Source organism: Hakea prostrata, chromosome 7 (genome assembly GCF_041222555.1).
Source record: "Hakea prostrata isolate BN-2017 chromosome 7, UWA_Hpros_2, whole genome shotgun sequence".
In the NCBI taxonomy this organism is placed as follows: Eukaryota; Viridiplantae; Streptophyta; class Magnoliopsida; order Proteales; family Proteaceae; genus Hakea; species Hakea prostrata.
Genome location: NC_142606.1, coordinates 3,775,382 through 3,791,888, shown reverse-complemented (window position 1 = coordinate 3,791,888; position 16,507 = coordinate 3,775,382). Strand labels below are relative to the sequence as shown.

The 16,507-nt window shown below is 36.1% G+C and overlaps 2 protein-coding genes across 2 annotated transcripts; both read right to left on the bottom strand.

The window, feature by feature from the left end:
• Nucleotides 1-3,678: 3,678 nt before the first annotated feature.
• On the bottom strand, nucleotides 3,679-7,997 carry LOC149009062 (ABC transporter G family member 1-like). The gene is made up of 8 exons (XM_089161596.1): nucleotides 7,302-7,997; nucleotides 7,047-7,126; nucleotides 5,692-6,156; nucleotides 5,516-5,602; nucleotides 5,301-5,429; nucleotides 5,002-5,196; nucleotides 4,812-4,898; nucleotides 3,679-4,709 (listed from the first exon to the last, which is right to left on the bottom strand). Exons 1-8 carry the CDS (start codon nucleotides 7,825-7,827, stop codon nucleotides 4,035-4,037), a joined length of 2,244 nt encoding a protein of 747 aa, XP_089017722.1. The 5' UTR covers nucleotides 7,828-7,997; the 3' UTR covers nucleotides 3,679-4,034.
• Nucleotides 7,998-10,967: 2,970 nt separating this feature from the next.
• Nucleotides 10,968-15,471, bottom strand: LOC149009061 (ABC transporter G family member 1-like). Its single transcript, XM_089161595.1, has 8 exons — nucleotides 14,761-15,471; nucleotides 14,511-14,590; nucleotides 13,133-13,597; nucleotides 12,957-13,043; nucleotides 12,742-12,870; nucleotides 12,443-12,637; nucleotides 12,253-12,339; nucleotides 10,968-12,150 (listed from the first exon to the last, which is right to left on the bottom strand). Exons 1-8 carry the CDS (start codon nucleotides 15,284-15,286, stop codon nucleotides 11,473-11,475), a joined length of 2,247 nt encoding a protein of 748 aa, XP_089017721.1. The 5' UTR covers nucleotides 15,287-15,471; the 3' UTR covers nucleotides 10,968-11,472.
• Between the last annotated feature and the right edge of the window lie 1,036 nt (nucleotides 15,472-16,507).

The following is a 16,507-nucleotide window of genomic DNA, read 5'->3' as shown; positions in this document are numbered from 1 at the left end:
AATAATAATGGTACCTAATGTAAAGAATGTTGGACTAGAAAAGAGAAAATGAAAGAGAAACAATCTCCATATATGTTAGTACTTGTCCTCCTAAACTCTTCTTTTATTAGGGAGATTGACTCAATTGACAAAGAATAATGCTTCATTAATGCCTCATAGACCAATGAAAATAAGTTAACGGTTAATAGACTGTAAGTTTAGTGGCTAGAAAAAAGAAAAAAAAAAAGATATAGTTTAAAAGGGGAATGGATAATCTATCATCATAGACCAATGAAATTGATTTTCCATCAAAAGAGTGAGTCTGGATCACATCCTTGGATCACATCCTTGTTGCGTGGGCCTTCACAAAAAATGTGTGATAAATAAGCATGAAGGTAGCACATAGTGCTTTTTTGACAGGGAAATGGCCTAAATTTTATAGAGACAAAGGCTAGGCAAAGTCTAGATCACCTCCTTGTTATGGGAGAACAATGTGCTCTCCGGTTTATAACTATATAATAGTTGGTGAGGCTCACTTGTAAATATAAAAAATAATGAGAAGCGGGAACCCCAGTGAGTCTCACGTGTGCCCACCCCTTTTTATGTAGCTAAAAAAAATTGGAGGAGCACACTGTTCTCTCTTGACAATGAGGTGATCTAGGCTCTTAACACCTTGAGCAAAATAAAATAGAGATTTTTTGTTATCTTTTTTACCAACAAATCAATTTTGTTGACAATGATCAATGCCAATGGAAGGATAGTGGAGTGGTTGAGAACTCACCCCCAATAGAAAGATTGTAGGTTTAATCCTTACCGGCGGCATATGTAATATCACAGCCCCAATTTCCCTATATATAAAGTGTCTTTGTTAAAAAAAAACTCAAATACCCTATCATTGCGTCTTGTTTTCAATCTTGGCCATTGAAACCAGTTATGTCTTTTTTATCAGCAAATCAGCTTCGTTGACACTGGTAATGTTTTATATGTTAAAAATACTTTAAATATCATTTAATTTAAATCTTATTTTCAAACTTAGTAAAAATTCTTCCTGCACCCATTATCTTCTTTCATTTTTCTTTTTCCACTGGACGAACAAACACAATTTTAGGTTAACTATCATATTTTTAGAGGAGAAATACAGTATAAGTAAACAAATCTCGGTCGATTTTCATGCATTTTCCCTCTAAATAATTTTATTTCCCTGCCTTTAAATGTGTGTTTGCTGCGTTTTTGACTTCTATCCTTTTTTTTTATTTTTTTTATTTTTGGTAATCTTAGAATGGATTCAACAACTATTATACCAAGAAGTCAATTTATGTAAGAGCCACTCGGAGAATCTTCTCATTCAAACAAAAAACAAAGAAACCGTGTCGACAGAAAAAGTAAAATAAAATGAAATGAAAACGGGTAGTTGATTCCACCGATTAGAAAAAGAGAAAATGAAAAGAAAAAGAAAGTTGTTTGGGAACGTTCGTGCCTCCTGTTTGAATCCATTCATTATTATGAAATAAAGTAAACTTCAAAGGGTGAAAATAGAGTAAATTTCAAAGGGGTTGGTTTTGTTTTTTTGGTGAAATCCGTAACGACATGCTCAAGATACGCATAAGTTGACTTGCATAAACCTCATTTTCCATGTCGGCGGCCGGTGTCGCCTCGCCATATATACCCTTCGTTTGTTTCCCGTTTTCGTTCTCGGGCCCCGCCGTCGGCCTTGTGCTGCCTCTCCTGTTGTTTTTGTCTTTGTCTCTCTTCTCTTGTGTTTGTGTTCTCTTTGCTTTTCTTGTTTTTTTTCCCTTTCGTTTGTCCCTTGTTGGCTGTGCCTTTCTTTGGTTGGTGTGTTTTGGTCTCCCCCCAATGTGTTTTTGGCCTCTTGGTTCTGTCTTTCTGTCTGCCCCCCCTGCGGGTTCGTTTTCTCGCCCTCTCGCCTTTTGGGGCCTCCCGTGCGGGCCTGTCGCTCTGTTGACTTGCATAAACCTCATTTTCGAAGAGCAAAAAGTAATAATGATACTTGCTGCAAGGAATTTTAGATTAGAAAAAGAGAAAATAAAAAAATAAATAAAAATCTTCTTACATGTCCTCGTAAACTCATCTCTTATTACCAACGGGGTTGGTCCAAGTGGTAAGTAGCTTGGTTCGCTTAAGCAAGGTTCCGGTATCAAATCCTTGTGGATGTAAAAAATTCCCGCTGGGAGACTCACCCACCACAGCCAGGTGTGCCGCGCGAGTCGAACACCAGTTTATAAAAAAACCGGGGTTGGCAAACCGAAAAAAAAAAAACTCATCTCTTATTAGGGAACAAAGTAAACATTAAAAGAGATTGACTCAGTTGATAAAGAATAACCCACATAGTATAAGATGAAGAGTTAAGTAATAAAGTCCCATCATAAATTTAAGTAATCGTAAAACTATCCCCTAAAGATATGGTCAAGATGCGTGTATATAATTGACCTAGATAAACCTCAGTTCAAAAAAAATAAATTAATACCATGCATACGTCGTGATAATTATTTAGACGTTTGGTGCTCCAAATGAGAAAGCATCAATCAATTTGTCATGTAGCTCTTAATAAAACCAACTTTTATTTGAACTTTCAGGTTACAGAGTAAGTAATATAAAGTATAAACATGTTTAATTCATCAACAAATTTTCTAGTAATTGTCAAATAGTTGAGTGTGAGATATTATCCATAAAATAAACAAATATGACACGAAAACTGTAGAATACTTCTGCTTTCATATTCTTAAAGAATGGAATCACCGAATTCGTCAAAGGTTAAAAATAAGAAACAAATTCATCAAAATATGAAAATAAGTTAACAGTCAATGGAAATGTAAGTTTAGTGCTGAAATAATTTAGATGTAGTTTTTCCTTTTATTTAGGGGAACGAATAATCATTCATCATAGACCAATGGAATTGATTGTTCAACGGAAATTACCTTTGTCCCATTATCACTTGAATTGACAAGTCCTAGTTTGCAGCTTGAATAAGTCTTTTTCCCCTCTCCTTCGATCCCTTTGGTCCCTCATCTCCTCTCTCCCTCTTTGTCTCCCTCTCGGGCCATCCCTGTCTCTCTCTCTCTCTCTTCCAAATTCCTCCCCACTCCTCTGTGCCACTTTCCTCCTCCTCCTTCTCCCGTTCTGACCTAGTTGAGGACATTGTCTCAAGTCGTTTATCAGTCTTTGCTCATGATGGTTGTAGAAAAAGCAATTGCGCCAATAAAGGGCAACACCAAATCAACAAAGATTTTATTGTTGATTTTACATTGCAGCTAAATAAGAAGAAAAAGAAAAAGAAATATATCCTAAAAATAGGCAATATCTTGTATGCCTAGTTTGTTGCATTTTGCTCGTAGGTAGTTGCTAGACTTGTTGCCTCTTTGGTTGCTTATCATTGTGCCTTGTGTCTCTTTGCTCTAGCTGCACCCTTTCTACTCTTGTATTTACTTCTTTTTGGTAATGAATTTATTTATTTATCAAATATATATATATATATATATATAAAATCTCATGGTGGCTAATTGACTTTCCAAAACATTAATTGCTTGGCTTTTGGGTTCTTTTTCATTAACTATTACATGATTAGAGTGTGACTTTAATTTCTTACATAAATAACACAAATTCAAGTGTCAATAGGTGAAGCTGTTTTACTTGCCAAAGGCAAGGCTTGACTGTCTAGTGAATCTACAATAACATTGGCTTCTCTAGGGATACAAATTGTTGACTATTAGAAAAAAAAAATGTTGTAGAAGAAGCACTTGATTAATATCCTCCATGATACAAACCACCTCTATAGGACCCAGTATGATACACTTTGCACCAATTGGGGTAGTTCATTGACTAAGAAAACTTGAATCCCAAATCTTTAATACTTGAACGAGATGTTCATAGAGAGCAACTCCAAATCTTTAATACTTGAACGAGATGTTCATAGAAAGCAACTCCAAATATTTAATACTTGAATGAGATGTTCATAGAGAACAACTAACTAGAGCTTATTGATATTATTACATTAAAAGGGAAAAAAAAAAAAGGAAGTAAAACGAAACTGGCTAGTTCTATTCCACTTCTTTTGTTGACTCCTCCACCATGATATGTGTCTTCTGCTGGGGTGGAACAGCAAAGGCAGCTCTGATGATTGGTTTGAGTTTCTCAACACTCTTTATAATGCCAAAGAACATTAGCCGGTACAAAATCACCATCCCAAACAAGATTGCCAAGTCAACCCACTTAGAGTAACCCATCTCCATTTCCCATGAATCTCTTAGAATTTCATATCCAGTGATGGTAGCATTCCCCCCTACCTGGTTATTAGGAAAAGTTAACCCTAAAAACTCATTCTTGTAGAACCCTTGGTTGGCATATTTGTGGAAGGCAATGTAGTACATTGGATACTTCCAGAAAGGTTTAGGGAGGTCATCTGGCAATCTAAAGAAACCACCATTTAACATCATCACTCCTTGAATTCCAGCTCCTGTGATTATACCCATAAGGAAATCTGGAACAATACTTGCAACAATCATCATTAAGCTCTCCACCAACATTGTGCACATGAAGAGTACCAAAGCAAAGTAGGCAAAGTGGTCGATTCCTCGTTGAAGTCCAACAAGGTAATACGCAATTGCTCCCGGTATCAACGAATTTAATATCAAGTAAGGAATGGAAGAAAGTGTGTTGCCAATGACAAATGCACCCACTCCATAATGCCCATTCAACCTCTCCCTTTGAAAGATCTGAGTTAGAAAAAAAAGATTAGAGTGCATCATTAGAAAATTGTAACTATTGCAGGTTTGGAGATGAAGCAATACAAATAGAATTTTATTGATTTAGCTCACCTTCATGTCCTCAACAAATGAAGGAAATCCACCAATAGCCATGAATGTTAAAAATGCACCAACAAAGCTGAGCATAGAACCTCTTGCCTGAAATTAGAGTTATCAAAGGGTTTAGGCATAATGCACTATAGATCAATTTAGACTGTTTGCTAGCCATAAGACAGATGCATTCTCAACTTCAATTGGTTACCTGAATTGATCCATAGGTATGACCAATGTCATAGTAGATAGTGCCTACACATAAACATAGAGCAACATAGATAGCAAATCTCAACCAATAGTAGCCCAGATCTCGAAACATATTCTTGAAGGATCTCTTAGTAAGAACAATGGATTGAGTGAGAAATCCAGCTTGACTTCCCTTTTTCACCATTGGTGCTCCTTCCTAAAGAACGAAACAAGTATATTATATGTAGGTCTATGCAAATTATACTACACAACAACCATTAGAACAGATGAAATCAACTGGAGAGTTGCTTGCATATATACCCTTTTGCATATCTCAGCTACCCGTCTTTGAACTTGATTGCATGTTGATGATGATTTGTACGACTGTACAAGGTTCTTTATAGCTTGTTCAGTGGTCATGGCCTCTATTCCAGGGCCTTGTTCAATATCCTATACAGACAATAATGAAGTATTTAGGTATGAATGAAAGAAATAATGCTTGTTCAAACCTTTAAAGATGTACTAAAGAAGCTTACCTGTTCAAAATCTTTGTTGATTGTCCTGAGGAAGTGATCGGATGGGTTCCTCATTGTTGGGCATGGGAAACCATTGAATGCAAAGAACTACATGAATTGGCAAAAAGAAAACCCATCATTCACTAAAACAAGGACATGCAAATAAAATCAATGTTAGAATTGGATCCCATAATTACCTCATTAGCTCCAGAAGCAGGACCAAAGTAAACTGTTCTTCCACTTGATAGGAGACAAAGATTTTGGAAGAGTTCAAAAACTTCACTGCTTGGTTGATGGATGGATGCTACTACAGTCCTTCCATCTTGTTGGGCAAGGCCTGCAATTCTTTTCATGACATGGAAAGATGCTGCACTATCCAATCCACTTGTGGGTTCATCAAGAAAGAGAAGCTTTGGGCGTGTTAAGACCTCAATGCAAATGCTGACTCTCCTCTTTTGGCCACCACTTAGTCCTTTGACACTCCAACCTCCAATTCTTGTGTTCATGGCATCTTGCAAGCCCATCTCCCTTATGGTAGATTCTGCTCTTTCCTTTTTCTCAGCCTTTGGCATTGAATCTGGAAGTTGGAGTTGGGCAGAATAGTAAATAGCTTCCTTGACCGTTAGAGTAGTCATCAATGTGTCATCTTGAGTCACATACGCCTGAAGATTTTTCAAAATGAGGCTCCTTAATACAACTGTCTTCATCATTAAAAAATATTCAAATTTTTTATAATTTTTGAAAAATTATTAATAGTTTATCTTTTATTATTATTTTTTGAATTGGCTTTGCTTTAATAATTACATGAGCAATAAGAAAAATATAATCAATAAATATGTTTATAAATTTAAGTCCTTACAACATGGAAGATCGGTTACAAATTTAAGTCCTTTTCTATGACATCATTCATGAGATGAAATTAAAATAGATTATCTAACTACTTTAGATCCTGGTTATAAAACATTTTGTTCTTTTTTCTTTTTTTTCTTTTAAACTAATTTGTCTAATAAAAAAAATATCTTTATTTACATTAATTTGACTTTCAGCATCTTAATAATTAGGTCAAATAATGTAATAGCAAAGACAGCGTAACTTAATAATTAAGTCAAATAATGTCAAATATTATAACCCCTACAAACCATATTCTTAATATAGACAAGTTGGGCGCGAATTTCTATTTTCCCATGCTCTTGACAGTGATTAATGATGGTCCATATAAAAGTTAAACATATCATGATTATGTGAATGGAAAAGATTAAATCTCTCTCGGTTTACCAAGTTGCATGATTTCTTGAGTAGAGTTTATGAAACACAATGCATGACTAAATGAAGATTTGGAATATATTCAACAGTTTTGAAGGGGTGAGTTGATGACCTCCGTGGAAAAAATATTTTTTTGGCAAATCTCAAGGAAAAAAATAGTCGATGAAACAACTAGGAGAAAAGATGTTTCTTTTGATATTTTATTTTTAATTTTCTTTTGAAACAATAGAGTTTGTGTTTGAGGGATACATTTCATTGTGGTAGAAAATAGAATTAGTGTTGCACTTACAGAAGTACCAAACGTGAGCCTCTGTTTTTGACCATTGACCAGCACCTTCCCTGACTGTCTTGTGTTTGAACCTAGTCTGCCTGTATATCATACAACACCATTATTCCTACTTCTTCATCCGAATTAACAAAAAGGAATTTAAGAAGGAATAATCTATTTACCAAGTCTAACGTTTGATTGTTAACAGATATGGAAAAAATGGAGTCACAGAGAAACGCAAAAAATATTAAATGAAAACAGAAACATGGAGATCACCTGCTAAAGTATCAAGGAGTGTGGATTTGCCACAACCAGAAGGACCCATGATGGCTAATAGCTGACCAGGCTGAGCATATCCAGTCAACCCTTGCAGTATTGCTCGGCTCCCTTTCTTACGATCAGAAACAGTCACCCACAGGTCCTCCCAAGTCAAGCTAATACCATCACCGCCGGTACCATAATTTTCTTCTCCCTGGGTTTGCAAATCGGTAGTTTCATTTTGATCTCCCAACCCAATCTTCAAGGTTGGTGAGTGGAACTGATCATCATGCAGTTCATGCTTGATAATCTCATGACTCTCAAGCTGAGGCTGGTGTTGATTGTAATAAGCAGGAGGTGCAGGAGATGATGAAGGAGGATCAATACTGAATGGGGAAAAGGTTTCCTTGCTGTAGGAATTGTTACCTTCTTCAGAACCAAAGCTTCCCAGCTCCAATCCATCTTCGGCATGTGTAATTGGTTCACCATGATTAGGTGATCTAGTAGGGCTTGGACTTGGTGTCCATCTGATTGGAGAAGCCATTCTCAGTATTCAATGACAACCTATATGACTCACCAAGTCTCTGTTTGTGTTTCTGATCCGAGGATCAGGAAAAGGGATTGACTGAAGGGAGAGATAGAAAGAGAGAGAGACAGAGACAGAGACAGAGAGAGTCTTAACTCTGATGCATGGAGTTGGTATGTTTGTTTTGTAAAGAGCATTGTAGATTTAATGGCTTTATATAGAACTGAGGTCGGTGGGATGGTTTGAACTTTCCAAGTTTCAAGAGTCTAGAATAGAATAGATGAACAAAAATCACATGTAGAACTTGTTATGTTTGAATTCCTATTGTATTGGTACCTGATCTAGAAGTCTCCTGTGTAAGTAAAGAAATGCAGTTGTCCACGCTTCCCGCGTGGGGTGACTGAGTCTTGCTTTGGGATTCGTTAACCTCGAAAATGCTCCTAATTAATTGGCTGGTTTATAAATTATAAGCCGACACATGTGTCTCCACCCAATAGTCAAACCATCTGGCGTAGGATCCACACTATCCTGTCTGACACAGGCATAGCCTACGGGTGTGGGTACTATTGCCGACGGAATGCTGGACTTGTCCAGGAGCCAATTCCACCACGAATTGATACGTTATTTGGCTTCGTTGTGTTCCCATTTGTAGATATCTCAGGTTTGGTGGGGTTCTCACCCCCACCTTTTATTGTTGATCTCAGGTTTAGACAGTATGACACACCATCACCGTTAAAAACGATACTGTCTTTCAAAATTACCCAATTGATACTTGATACCCATGTTTTAAACCATGCATGTGAGAATCATGGAAGGCAGAGGAAAAAAGAGACTCCTTAGCTAGCTTCTTCTGTCAATTATTAATTACTTTAATTAAATAAAATAGAATAATGAATTAAAGTGAAATATTAAAATATTTAATAATCATGTTAAAAAATGTGTGATAAAAAAACATGAAAGTAGTACATAATGCTTCTTTGATAGGAAAATGATCTAAATTTTCTAGAGACTGAGGCTAGGCAAAGTCTAAATCACCTTCTCGTTATGGGAGAACAATGTGCTCCCCGTTTTATAACTACATAATAGTTGGTTTGGCTCACTTGTAAATATAAAAATAATGAGAAACGGGAACCCCAGTGAGTCTCACGTGGGCCCACCCCCTTTTTACGTAGTTAAAAAAGTCGGAGGAGCACATTGTTCTCTCCTAACAATGAAGTGATCTAGACTTTTAACACCTTAAACAAAATAAAATAGAGGTTTTCTGTTGGACTTTTATTTGCAACTTGCTAGTCTTGCTGACTGTCAAGAAGATTTGACTATATCGTTTTAACGGTTGAGATTAAAACTTAGGGATTTATATAAAAATATAACTTTTTTCTTTTGCATTTTAAGGGTTTAGAGTTTATAAGTTTACAAAATCAGCCCCTATTATGTAACCGAATCTAAACCCTGTGATAAATTAAACCTCCGGCTGCAGGTTTTACCGATGTTTTGTGGCAGATCTTCTTGAAAAATGTGGAAAAACCTGTGAAAATGGCTCTAAGAGTGGATGGAGAATCCCTCTCCTTTGCGGCAGTAGAGTTCAGGGAAGAAAGAGGAGGAAGAAGAGGATCTATCACGCTGATTGGAGAGGAGAGGCTATACTATCGGACGCAGCAGCGGAAGAATCCTTGAAAATGGCTTTAAGAGTGGTGGAAAAAGAGAGCGAAGGCTCCTCCGCTCCACCTCCCTAGTTTTCAAAAAGAATTGCAGATAGATTAAGATAGGTGGTATTTTGATGGAGAGATAGAAGACATGAGAAACCATGGCAAAACCAAACGGATCTGTGATTGTGCCGTTAACGGAACCAATAACCGGGACTCTGTTGCTATGGAAATACAGAACCGAAGCTCCTCTTCATCTTCTAACTCCTTAGAACAATAAACACAAGTCGGTGATGACAAATCCTACGAGATTCTGTGGCTCTGTTCTTTCTTTATTTCTTCAAGATCTATGAAGTTTTTTTAATGTTATTTTGCTCCATTGGAAATTAAGAAATTGAAGGAAGAATGTGAAAGGAGTGGAAGAGAGACGGAAAACGACGGAGGAGGAGAAGGAAGAAAACCGGCGAATGTTGCCGAAGATTCCGACAGCAAAAATCAGTCTTTCAATTGGGGTTTTTATTCGGCTAGTACCAGGGGTTGAATTTGTAAATTTATAAAACTCTAAAACCTTAAAATGCAAAAGAAAAAAATTATATTTACAATTAAGATCCTTGAGTTTTTAATTTAGACCGTTAAACATAAGTTTGATAACGTGGTCGAATCTCGACCGTCGGCTGCAACAAATAAAAATCTTTTTTTTTTGTTATTCTTTTTACCAGCAAATCAGTTCTGTTAACAATGACCCATGCTTCTTAGTGTTAAAATAAAGTCTTATTTTCAATCTTCACCATTGAAACCAGTTTTGCCTTTTTTTATACGTTAAAAAGAACTTAAATATCATTTAATTTAAATCTTATTTTCAAACTTACAAAAATTCTTCCTTCATCCATAATTTTCTTCCATTTTTCTTTTTCCACAGGACAAACAAACCCAATTTTAGGTTAACTGTGATATTTTTAGAGGAGAAATACAGTAGCGTAAGTAAACAAATTTCAGCCGAATTTCATGCATTTTCCCTCTAATTTAAGATCCGGTCTCATCCTGTAAAACAGATTAGACCTAAATAATTTTATTTCCCCCTCTCCTCAAATGTGTGTTTACTGAGTTTTTGACCTCTCCTTGATCATTGTACCTGTGAAAAAACACAATAAAATAAAATAAAAATCTATCATGCATTCTAGTCATATATTATAATGGCTATTTCTTAAAATTATTTTTGGTAAAGAATAACCCACATAGTATAAGATGAAGAGTTAAGTAATAAAGTCCCATCATATATTTAAGTAATCGTAAAACTATCCCCTAAAGAGATGGTCAACATGTGTATATAATTGACCTAGATAAACCTTAGTTCAAAAAAAATAATAATAATGTCATCCATACGTCGTGATAAATAATTAGACGTTTGGTGCTCCAAATGAGAAAACATCAATCAATTTTTCATGTAGCTCTTAATAAAACCAGCTTTATTTGAACTTTCAGGTTACAGAGTAAGTAATATAAACATGTTTAAAAAAAAAAAGTCTCATGGTGGCTAATTGACTTTCCAAAACATTGCTTCGCTTTTGGGTTCTTTTTCATTAACTATTATATAATTAAAATGTAACTTTAATTTCATACATAAATAACACAAATTCAAGTGACAATAGGCCAAGCTGTTTTAATTGCCAAAGGCAAGGCTTGTCTGTCTAGTGAATCTGCAATAACATTGGCTTCTCTAGGGATACAAATTGTTGACTATTAGAAAAAATGTTGTAGAAGAAGCACTCGATTAATATCCTCCACGATACAAACCACCTCTATAGGACGCAGTATGATACACTTTGCACCAATTGGGGTAGTTCATTGACTAAGAAAAACTTGAATCCCAAATCTTTAATACTTGAACGAGATGTTCATAGAGAGAAACTCCAAATCTTTAATACTTGAACGAGATGTTCATAGAGAGCAGCTAACTAGAGCTTATTGATATTATTACATTAAAAAGAAAAAAGAGGAAGTAAAACGAAACTGGGTAGTTCTATTCCGCTAATTCTTTCGTTGACTCCTCCACCATAATATGTGTCTTCTGCTGGGGTGGAACAGCAAAGGCAGCTCTGATGATTGGTTTGAGTTTCTCAACACTCTTTATAATGCCAAAGAACATTAGCCGGTACAGAATCACCATCCCAAACAAGATTGCCAAGTCAACCCATTTAGAGTAACCCATCTCCATTTCCCATGAATCTCTTAGAATTTCATATCCACTGATGGTAGCATTCCCCCCTACCATGTTATTAGGAAAAGTTAACCCTAAAAACTCATTCTTGTAGAACCCTTGGTTGGCATATTTGTGGAAGGCAATGTAGTACATTGGATACTTCCAGAAAGGTTTAGGGAGGTCATCTGGCAATCTAAAGAAACCACCATTTAACATCATCACTCCTTGAATTCCAGCTCCTGTGATTATGCCCATAAGGAAATCTGGAACAATACTTGCAACAATCATCATTAAGCTCTCCACCAACATTGTGCACATGAAGAGTACTAGAGCAAAGTAGGCAAAGTGGTCGATTCCTCGTTGAAGTCCAACAAGGTAATACGCAATTGCTCCCGGTATCAACGAATTTAATATCAAGTAAGGAATGGAAGAAAGTGTGTTGCCAATGACAAATGCACCCACTCCATAATGCCCATTCAACCTCTCCCTTTGAAAGATCTGAGATAGAAAAAAAAGATTAGAGTGCATCATTAGAAAATTGTAACTATTGCAGGTTTGGAGATGAAGCAATACAAATAGGATTTTATTGATTTAGCTCACCTTCATGTCCTCAACAAATGAAGGAAATCCACCGATAGCCATGAATGTTAAAAATGCACCAACAAAGCTGAGCATAGAACCTCTTGCCTGAAATTAGAGTTATAAAAAGGTTTAGGCATAATGCACTATAAATCAATTTAGATGGTTTGCTAGCCATAAGACAAATGCATTCTCAACTTCAATTGGTTACCTGAATTGATCCATAGGTGTGACCAATGTCATAGTAGATAGTGCCTACACATAAACACAGAGCAACATAGATAGCAAATCTCAACCAGTAGTAGCCCAGATCTCGAAACATATTCTTGAAGGATCTCTTAGTAAGAACAATGGATTGAGTGAGAAATCCAGCTTGACTTCCCTTTTTCACCATTGGTGCTCCTTCCTAATGAACGAAACAAGTATATTATATGTAGGTCTATGGATCTTATACTGCACAACAACCATTAGAACAGATGAAATCAACTAGAGAGTTGCTTGCATATATACCCTTTTGCATATCTCAGCTACCCGTCTTTGAACTTGATTGCATGTTGATGATGATTTGTACGACTGTACAAGGATCTTTATAGCTTGTTCAGTGGTCATGGCCTCTGTTCCAGGGCCTTGTTCGATATCCTATAAAGACAATAATCAAGAATTTAGGTTTGAAGGAAAGAAATAATGCCTGATCAAACCTTGAAAGATGTACTAAAGAAGCTTACTTGTTCAAAATCTTTGTTGATTGTCCTGAGGAAGTGATCGGATGGGTTCCTCATTGTTGGGCATGGGAAACCATTGAATGCGAAGAACTACATGAATTGGCAAAAAGAAAAACCATCATTCACTAAAACTAGGACATGCAAATCAAATCAATGTTAGAATTGGATCCCATAATTACCTCATTAGCTCCAGAAGCAGGACCAAAGTAAACTGTTCTTCCACTTGACAGGAGACAAAGATTTTGGAAGAGCTCAAAAACTTCACTGCTTGGTTGATGGATGGATGCTATTACAGTCCTTCCATCTTGTTGGGCAAGGCCTGCAATTCTTTTCATGACATGGAAAGATGCTGCACTATCCAATCCACTTGTGGGCTCATCAAGAAAGAGAAGCTTTGGGCGTGTTAAGACCTCAATGCAAATGCTGACTCTCCTCTTTTGGCCACCACTTAGTCCTTTGACACTCCAACCTCCAATTCTTGTGTTCATGGCATCTTGCAAGCCCATCTCCCTTATGGTAGATTCTGCTCTTTCCTTTTTTTCAGTCTTTGGCATTGAATCTGGAAGTTGGAGTTGGGCAGAATAGTAAACAGCTTCCTTGACCGTTAGAGTAGTCATCAATGTGTCATCTTGAGTCACATACGCCTGAAGATTTTTCAAAATGAGGCTCCTTAATATAACTGTCTTCATCATTAAAAGAATTCAAAATTTTTTTTTATAATTTTTGAAAATTTTCAAATAAAATTTATTAATAGTTTATTATTATTTATTTTTTTAATTTGACTTTGCTTTAATAATTACATGAACAATAAGAAAAATATAATCAATAAATATGTTTATAGATTTAAGTCCTTACAGCATGGAAGATAGGTTACAAATTTAAGTCCTTTTCTATGACATCATTCATGAGATATAGATTAAAATAGATTGTCTAACTACTTTAGATCCTGGTTATAAAACATGTTTTTGGTTTTTTTTCTTCTCCTTTTAAACTAGTTTTTCTAATTAAAAAATATCTTTATTTACATTAATTTGACTTTCAGCATCTTAATAATTAGTTCAAATAATGTAATAGCAAAGACAGCATAACTTAATAATTAGGTCAAATAATGTCAAATATTATAACCCCTACAAACCATATTCTTAATATAGACAAGTTGGGCGTGAATTTCTATTATTCCACGCTCTTCACAGTGATTAATGATGGTCCATATGAAACTTAAACATATCATCATGCGAATGGAAAAGATTAAATCTCTCACGGTTTACCAAGTTGCATGATTTCTTGAGTCACTAGAGTTTATGAAACACAATGCATGACTAAAACTTGGGTATGAAGATTTGGAATATATTCAACAGTTTTGAAGGGGTGAGTTGATGACCTCCGTGGAAAAAATATTTTTTGGCAAATCTCAAGGAAAAAAATAGTCGATGAAATAACTAGGAGAAAAGATGTTTCTTTTGAGTTTTTATTTTTAATTTTCTTTTGAAACAATAGAGTTTGTGTTTGAGGGATATATTTCATTGTGGTAGAAAATAGAATTAGTGTTGCACTTACCGAAGTACCAAATGTGAGCCTCTGTTTTTGACCATTGACAAGCACCTTCCCTGACTGTCTTGTGTTTGAACCTAGTCTGCCTGCATATCATACAACACCATTATTCCTACTTCTTCATCCCAATTAACAAAAAGGAATTTAAGAAGGAATAATCTATTTACCAAGTCTAACGTTTGATTGTTAGCAGATATGGAAAAAATGGAGTCACAGAGAAACGCAAATTAAATGAAAACTGAAACATGGAGATCACCTGCCAAGGTATCAAGGAGTGTGGATTTGCCACAACCAGAAGGACCCATAATGGCTAATAGCTCACCAGGCTGAGCATATCCAGTCAACCCTTGCAGTATTGCTCGGCTCCCTTTCTTATCAGAAACAGTCACCCACAGGTCCTCCCAAGTCAAGCTAATACCATCACCGCCGGTACCATAATTTTCTTCTCCCTGGGTTTGCAAATCGATAGTTTCATTTTGATCTCCCAAGCCAATCTTCAAGGTTGGTGAGTGCTGCAACTGATCATCATGCAGTTCATGCTTGATAATCTCATGACTCTCAAGCTGAGGCTGGTGTTGATTGTAACAAGCAGGAGGTGCAGGAGAAGATGAAGGAGGACCAATACTGAATGGGGAAAAGGTTGCCTTGCTGTAGGAATTGTTACCTTCTTCAGAACCAAAGCTTCCCAACTCCAGTCCATCTTCGGCATGTGTAATTGGTTCACCATGATTAGGTGATCTAGTAGGGCTTGGACTTGGTGTCCATCTGATTGGAGAAGCCATTCTCAGTATTCAATGACAACCTATATGACTCGCCAAAGTCTCTGTTTGTGTTTCTGATCCGAGGATCAGGAAAAGGGATTGACTGAAGGGAGAGATAGAGAGAGAGAGAGAGAGAGTCTTAACTCTGATGCATGGAGTTGGTATGTTTGTTTTGTAAAGAGCATTGTAGATTTAATGGCTTTATATAGAACTGAGGCCGGTGGGATGGCTTGAACTTTCAAGAGTCTAGAATACAAAAACAAAAATCACATGTAGAACTTATGTTTGAATTCCTATCGTATTGGTGCCTCACTACCCTAGAAGTCTCCTGTGTAAGTAAACAAATGCAGTTGTCCACGCTTCCCGCGTGGGGTGACCGAGTCTTGCTTTGGGATTCGTTAACCTCGAGAATACTCCTAATTAATTGTCTGGTTTATAAATTATAAGCCGATAGGATGTCGGCCCCAACACATGTGTTTCCACCCAATAGTCAAACCATCTAACGCAGTATAAACACTATTTTGTTTGACCCTGGTAAACCTTACCAGTGTGGGTTTCATTACTTAATGTGAGTATAGAAGAATGGTCTGCTCGGCAGACTGTGTAAAGAGTGCTTGGAGGGACGATGTCAGAAAAATAAAAAGTCTAACCATCTAAGGATAGTTCAATTAAAAATGATCAACACTTCTTAGTGAAAATGTCACACATACAACGCTTCTTGTGGTGTAGAATCATACTTGCGAGACCTTAGTGTAAACAAATCTTACAAAGGCATCCCCCAGCATTTGACATTGTTAAGCACTGTTAACACCATGTTACACTGACTCAAAGAACCTACCATTGCATTTTATTTTTTTTTTCTTTACCACATTCTAATGCTCTTTATTGAACTCAAGTGCCCTTTAACTTTTATCCTATTTTCAAATTTATATAATCAACTTATGCATATGATTGAATGAATTCTTTCTTCACTCATCTTCTTTCTTTTTTAATTTTTTTTATCACTGAACAAAAAACTGCAATTATAGGTTAGTAATTTAAGGCTAATTGATTGACTACTGTAGTTGCTGTTTAAGGTAAAAAATTTAGAGTAGATTAATAATTTTACTTTGGGTATATATTGAATTCATTTACTAAATGAGTAAAATAGCAATCTCCTTTGAAAGTAATTTCACAATACCCTTTAGATATTAATTATTTTTATTTGAAAGTAAATAGTCATCTTCCTTCAATTATTGACAT